The sequence below is a fragment of the Mesitornis unicolor genome, unplaced genomic scaffold (assembly GCF_000695765.1).
Source record: "Mesitornis unicolor isolate BGI_N332 unplaced genomic scaffold, ASM69576v1 scaffold35281, whole genome shotgun sequence".
Classification (NCBI taxonomy): domain Eukaryota; kingdom Metazoa; phylum Chordata; class Aves; order Mesitornithiformes; family Mesitornithidae; genus Mesitornis; species Mesitornis unicolor.
Window position 1 is genome coordinate 444 of NW_010166404.1, and position 7,452 is coordinate 7,895.

The 7,452-nt window shown below is 41.5% G+C and overlaps 1 protein-coding gene across 1 annotated transcript; it reads left to right on the forward strand.

Moving 5' to 3' along the window:
• Positions 1-1,107: 1,107 nt before the first annotated feature.
• GCM2 (glial cells missing homolog 2 (Drosophila)) lies at positions 1,108-2,357 on the forward strand (the record flags this gene model as incomplete). The annotated part of the gene is made up of 2 exons (XM_010194954.1): positions 1,108-1,230; positions 1,476-2,357. Coding segments are annotated over 2 exons (1,005 nt in total), but the record flags the coding sequence as incomplete, so codon positions are not given.
• Positions 2,358-7,452: the final 5,095 nt, after the last annotated feature.

Genomic DNA, 7,452 nt, shown 5'->3' on the forward strand with positions numbered 1-7,452 from the left:
GGAAAGAAAAGGCTAACTTAAATGCAGAAGTTTGAGTGTGAAAATTCCACGTCATGTGAAAATAACCTTTGAATTTTAGAAGTATTTGAAAACTTGCCATAAAAAATGACATTTAGAAAGCTGAAATGTAAAATTTCATCTTGATTTCTTTCATAATTTTCATAAATTTCATAAAAAGCTTCTGTGCAATGAAACTACATTCTCTGCTGGATTATTTTTTTTATTCCTGATCCAAACTGCATTGAATTCTATTCTCCAGTCAGTAGATGGAAGCAAACTGGCCCCATTCCCGAATAATCACATGGAATTTGGTGGGTGTTTTTTAATTCAGATATTCTGTTAAAGATGTGCACAAGCTGAAGATTTTTACCATCAAAATAGCTAATAAATTCTCACCTAGAAGTTTATTTTTATTTGAGAAAGGGCAGCATTTTAAAAGCAATTTCAAGTTTTCTACTTTGTATTAGGGACTATATGGCAGTTCATTAAGGGGAAATGTAATGGGTAAGGACATAGAATATAGTGTTTTATCATGTGTCAGTATAGCTTTCGATACCTAAATCTGTGTATCCACAGATATTTCAAAGCATTTCTGGATGGCTTTCCAGGGTATACTTTTCAGTCCTACTCAAGAAGACATTGATTCTTTTAGAGTAGAGAATATTTGCCATCTGGTGGTGCGAAATGTCTTTAAAGCCTATTTACACTGTTTTAGCAGTGGCTGTTGAAAGCAAAACTGAGATCTTGGACTGCAGAAAACCAACCAAACTAAATTTATAATCCCTTTATTCTTTCTCCCTGGGTTCTGATCAGCTAGTCCTGAATGTCACAGACATGGGGAATGTCTTTGTTCCTCTATGATTCAGCCTCGCAGTTCTGCAGTCCTCACTGACTTCTCCCTTACTTTTTACTTCTATCTACCTGCAAATCATGATTTATTTTATTTTTTTAAAAATTTAATCTCTCCTTTTTCTTTAGTTTCTCTTCCCTGTTCTCTTGTGCCAAAACATGTACCATACTGTGGCTACCACTTATTCTACTTACTGTGTTTTCTCTTCTTTTACCTCCTTCCAGTTCACATCTAATGCTTTGTTAATCCTAATTTAGGCTAAAGGAGTCCATGACCACCCCAGACCAGAGAGTAAATTGGAGGCAGAGGCAAGACGAAGTGCAATTAAGAAGCAAATGTCTTCTCACCATTCCCAGAAAAAGAGACCTCTAAACTCAGAGGTAAGTCAAAGTCATGAGTCAATTAAAAAGGTGTTGCAAGTGAAGATTTTTAGTCAATTAAAAAGTCAATATAACACTACATGTTATAAGCATGTAGTGGGGAAACCAGGGCAAAACAAAGCTTTACATCATGCTACCTCTGTTCATTTGAGGCAGAAATGAGCAATAGCACAAGTGTTGAGACATATACATGTGTGTGAGCAGAATCTCTTCCTGAATCTCAAATATTTACTTGTCCTGTGCAGGCAGGAAGGTATCACGAGAGCAGCAGCTATGTCAATAACCTACAGAGTCTGCCCTGCATGGATGGCCCAGAAAGGGTTGGCATCATCACAGACACCAATTTTTCAATTCCAGCCCAGCCTTACCCTTCACTGCAAAATGCTGACCTCTACAAAGCATCTTATGACTTGGCCAACTTCCAAGAGGACCAGTTATCGCCATATCCGAAGTGCCCCAATACAAGGATCTACATGCCCAGGCCATGCAACTATGAGTTTGGAGTTCCTACCTTTATAAGCTCCAGCCGTTACCCAACGTTTTACAAAGATCTGACAAGTCCTGCCATTGATGTTGATCCTCTTGATTTGAATGGATCTCAGTACAATGCTGTGACTGCCCATGACAAGAGCTTTGATAACCCAGGCAGATATTATGGACTGAAACCAGCTTGGGGGAAAACTGGCAGTGGAGATCGGAGTGACTATGGACAGATGCAAACAAGCACCAATCACCCTTACTGTGGTGGGGACTACCCCTGCAGATATGGTTCCAGCCCCTCTCCCATAGCCCCACCATTGCAAACCGTCATCACAACCACCACCAAGGTGTCCTACCAGGCCTACAAGCCATCCACGCTGAAATACAGCGACAACATCTGTGATATGAAAAATCTTCAAAGCTATACCCATGTGGCTGAAAATGTCTCAGGTGCTATCTATTCAGGGATGAAGATTCAGGAAGACTTTGGGATGATAAAGTCAGCATTGCTCTACCAGCATGACCCAGTCCCTGCAAAGTCTGAACAAGCTGAGAGTGTGGAGAGCTATCGGTATGGGCCACCACTGGGGAACACCTACACTGACCACGAAGGCCAGACCTTAAGATTTGAGAGCGCTGAATATTGACTAAATGTTGCCTAAATGGCAAATACATGCAAATAGGAAAATACATTCTCATGCTGCCCATGTGTATGCTAAGCCCAGTGGTCTGGGATTTGAGGAGAGGTGAGGCGAGGAAATAGTATACCACAACAGCTTATCTCCCAAAAGTGCCTTTCTGAAGCTGTGCTGAGTGAAGCATATTTCACACAATTTCAAACCAATCCCACCTAGTCTCTAAAATGGCATGAGAAGTTGAGCCCCAGACACACCTGGGAGAAGGCAATCTGGAGGCACGGCACCTCTGGAAGTCAGCAGCCTCCTCTGATGGGGGATGCTATCTGCTTTTAGCCACAACTCCTGCCAGGTGCCTCCAACTTTGAAAGAAAATGCTCCATCTGTAAGGAAGAAAATGCTTACCAGGTAATGGAAAAAAAGAGATGAAGGCAGGCAGCTATAGATTATAGTCAACTGAAAAAAAAGATAGAAAATGAAAGAAATAAAAGAAAGCAAGACAATTTGCAGAATAATTCACCTGAATGGTTCATTCACCTGCCATGATGAATTTGATGAATGGGAAGATCAGCTAGGTTTCTCTGATATGAGAAATTAAAAACCTACATTCTAACTTCATGCTGCTTGCTGATCCCCTGCATCAAGCATAAAGACTTTCCAGTCTTCCTGTGCAAAAAGGAAAGCCCAGACATAGCCAGTCCCATTAAGAACCCGCCCCCCACAACACTCAACCTGGAGGCAAGAAGGTTCAAGTGACCCTACTAAGCATGCCCAGTGTCATGTGGGTGTCAGGATTGTATATATCCTCCTGAAAATCATTGGCAGCAAAAGTGCATTTTGTCTGAAGGGGTTCAACAAGTTGGTCAGACCAGTACTGTGTGAGTATTGCTGCAGAAATTTACCCATGAATACAACTCCCTCCATCTTGTCTGAAAATGCAACAGCCTAGCTGCTTAGTAGTACAGGTCAGTGTTGAACACACTTTTCTGGGTCCCCTTTCTGCATTTTGCCTCTCCATGAGATCTTCTTTCCTCCAAGGGACTTCTACTTGTCATTTTTCTCTCTGAAATCATAACTCCCCACAGCAGCAGTGTTCTTCTGGAAATGAAGCAACCAACAAACTGAGAAGTCAGAAAATAAAATTTCCAGACACCTTGAGCTAAGAAAACTTAAGGGTTTGCATCCCAAACTCCTAGCAAACTGAACTAATTCTCCATTAGGTGAGAAAGAAGAAGAAACAGAGGAGTACTGCTGGTTCAAACCTTAGATATCTTAAAAGCTGCCTAGTACTGGGGAATGAAACTTATACCCAAAAAAGCGTGTCTTGAGCAAGGAAGCTACGTAGACACAGGGATTTGATCAGGGTGACAGAACTTATTATTATTAAGTTAGCTTAAGTTATCTTTACTTTTTTGATATTCAAATATTTTGGAAAATCTGGGGGTTTAATGTTTTTGCTATGCTTTGAGTAACAGTATGCTACTGTACCCTTTCAATAAACATGAAATCATGGTTAAAAACAAAGCACCATGTAACCTAACGTGAGCTGCTGGCTAGCTGGCTTTGACACACAGAAACTTGTAATGCTACCATCAAATTGCTAAACGTATCTTGCTTGCAAAACATGGTGTACAAATACCTGAGTTTTTAAAGTCATTATTTTTGGTGTAGTATATTTTCTTTCTGTATTTTTACGAAAACAATGTGCACAGTCTGATAAGTGAAATTGAGCCCCACAGAAATTTGTGGATTGTTCAGCATTTAAAAACTTCAAGCCATATGAAGCTGGAATTTACAAAAAGACTAAATTAATTCATCTGCAGCACACTTACCTTATCTTTTAGGGTATTTGCTGTGTTTGGCTTTTGTTATGGCAATTTTTCTACCAGGTGATTTAATTTACTGACAAGAACCCATTCAGGTGAGCAACATCAGTTTGATAATTAGCTCATATACTAACCTGAAGAAAAAAGGGGGGGGGGGCAAAAAAAAAAAACCAGAAACCCACCCAAGTTGCCAAACAAAAAGCCTAATGCAAAGTTTTAGCGTTTAGAAATACATAACACTGTGCTCATTACCAGAACTGAGATTTATCATCTATAATCCAAACCACATTGAGGCACCTGGCATGTAGATTAAAAATTAAGATTTACAACCTCCTAAGTTTAAAAGAAAAATAAACATGTTGGAGGAGAATAAAGCCAAACAAAGTTACTAAAAAATCTGTAAGTTTCACAGCAGATGCAGAAGTTAAAGAAAAGTTTAAATCTGTAATTTGCTCCATTTTATATTGACTTTAGAGAAGTTGGACAACTTTAACTCAAGCTTCAAATGTATTAAGATATTCAGGCGAGCTGTGGGGGGTTTGTGGTGTTAGTATCACTGGTATAAAACCTGTCATTGTTGCTGTATGCTTCAAGCATTATGTTATGCTCTTAAACACAGCCTTTTAAGCAGAACTTTGTGCATCAGTTAAGAAAATGCAGTCAACTGTGTTAGGATGCTACTTTTTTGGGTGCGGACTTAATTCTAATAAACATGACAGCTGTTTAACCACAGTAAAAAGCTACGGTAGCTAGTAACTAGCTGTATCACCTGCAGCACTAGAACAAATAAAACCACTCTAAAGGTTATTGCAGTCTTTCTTCACTTTGCTCCCTGTCATGCACAAGTGTCTGGGACAAGATATCTGTACGTTACCTCTTTCAGATAAAAGACCACATGGATAAAGTCTAGTGCTGTACGTAATTTTCTCTCCAAAATATATAAACGTAAAGGCCATGAGAGCTTCTGTAACAAAAAGTTGAAATTGAAAGCCTCCTTGTTGGTATATATAGCTGCAGGATTGACTTTAAAAGCGCATTTCTCAAGCAAAGCAGCATCCTGAAGAAGCTCCCTTTGGTCCCTGAGTAAGCATCTTCTCTTCCATTAATCATGCCCTTCAAGTGCAGTTTCTGGTCCTGCCTCGAGCATGTGAGAGGACCCCTCTCCAGCCCGCATCCTGTACTGTGGCAGATGTCTTCATCTAACAAATTCCAGTTGTTATGGCAAAGTCACAGAGGAAGGGGGGGAGGAAGGTGCTTTCAAACCTTGGCCACCTGTGGCTCCAGCTTCATATGGACTACAAGGGCCCTAGTGAGGTAAAGTACCATCTGTCCCCATGCTGAGACTGCCCTTTATACCAAAACAGCAGCCTCTTAATGGCAAAGTTTAAAAGCCCAGGTGTTGAATGGATGCTGCCCAGAGACAAGAGGCTGCTTGACAACATTTTTCAGCTGTGTCCTCTCCGGGTGCAGACGTATGTCACACATCTGATGGGTGCACCTACACATGGGCATCATTTTGTGGTCCCATCTCCTTCTGCTGGGAGATCAGTCTGGCACACTGGTCCACGTCATGGACATGTGTGTCCACCCACTTGTGCCAGAGACCTCTGGTGAGAGTCTGAGCAATGGGTTTAGCACTTGTTCCTCTTCCAAAGATAAGTTACTTCTGGGCTTTTCAAATACACTGAATGCTACATATGAAGAATGCAGAAACTTGGCTGTTTTGTACCTACTGAGCTTGCAGTAGCCGATGTCCTTGTTTGGGGTACAGATTACTATCTTTAAAGGCAGAGGAAAGCTTTCCTTCAAGTTCAATGAGTGGCAGACAAAGATACTCTATAGACACTGACAATGTAACAGAGCAGAATGTGACTTCTGATCCTGGTTTGTATTTGTTTGGTTTTGTTTGGTTTTTTGGTTTTGCTTTTGTTTTTTTTCCTGGGGGTTTTCTGGATTTTTTTTCTGGATTTCTAGGGGTTTTCTTTGTGTCTTTTTGGGGGAAGCTACATAACACAACTGAGCCACTTCCATTCACAAAAGTATAGATTGTGCTTCTTGAAAGAAACCACTTAGCAGGGTGCACAAAGCATTTCTAGAGATGCAGGAGGCCTGCAGAGATTACAGACTTGAGAAAATTCACATCATTCTTACCCTTATCAGTAGCAGTCACATGCAGATAAAAAGGGAAGAAGAGGGATCTTAACTTTGAAGTAGTTTCTTCCAACACATAAGGTGAAAAGTTACTCCAGGTCTGTTAAAACCCTTCTGCCTGAGAAGTAATGAGACTGGTGATGATACAGGATGAGTGTGATGATACAGGCACAAGCACCACACAGAAACATTGCTTATTTGGATCAAATTTGTTCAATCAAACAGGAACCAAATGAAGTTTACACAGCCCCTGTCAGCTTCAGTATGCACGCCAACACTTGTGATGGTGTTTGAGAGCAGTTTCAGTTTCTGAGGCTGCTTCAGGTACTTAGGCTGGCATTTGAGCAAAGCATTGAGACTTTTAAGGACCACAACCAAAGAGGGTTCTTTCAACAGAAAATTAGCAGTGGGTCTGCTTGTGGTGGTGTGTAAAATGAGCAGAGGAGCAGGTGCATGAGGATGGCATTGGAAGTCCTTTTGCAAGACTCGCAAACATTGTTGTGGTTCCTGGGTCTCTTTGTTCCAAACTATTGCTTTTCCTTCGCTTTCCTGGTTCACAGCAAGAGCACAGCACAGCACCGCACTCCTGTCTGCATGACAAAATGAAGTGTTAAGTGACTGGGTTGCAGTGCTTGTCCTGCAAGTTGGCACCATGTCAGTCTGGCTTAAACAATGGCAAATTCCGTCCGCAGCCTTTCTGTCTTCACGCGTGTGAGATGTCGGCAGCATTACAAGAGGCACCAACAATTAACACATGCAAGGTCCCACCGACAGAATTTAGACTTAAGTACTGCACCTCTGGAAAACTGATACTGAAATTATTTAAACTTCAGACCCCTCATCTGCGCCAGATCATAGAATCACAGAATGGTTTGGGTTGGAAGGGACCTTAAAGGGAAAGCTGTGGACGATGTCTACCTGGACTTTAGTAAGGCCTTTGACATCGTCTCCCACAGCATCCTCTTGGAGAAGCTGGCTGGGCATGGCTTGGACGGGCATACGCTGTGCTGGGTCAAAAACTGGCTGGATGGCCGAGCACAGACGCTTGTGGTGAATGGAGCTAAATCCAGTTGGCGACCAGTTACAAGCGGCGTTCCCCAGGGCTCCGTTTTGGAGCCAGTCCTGTTTAA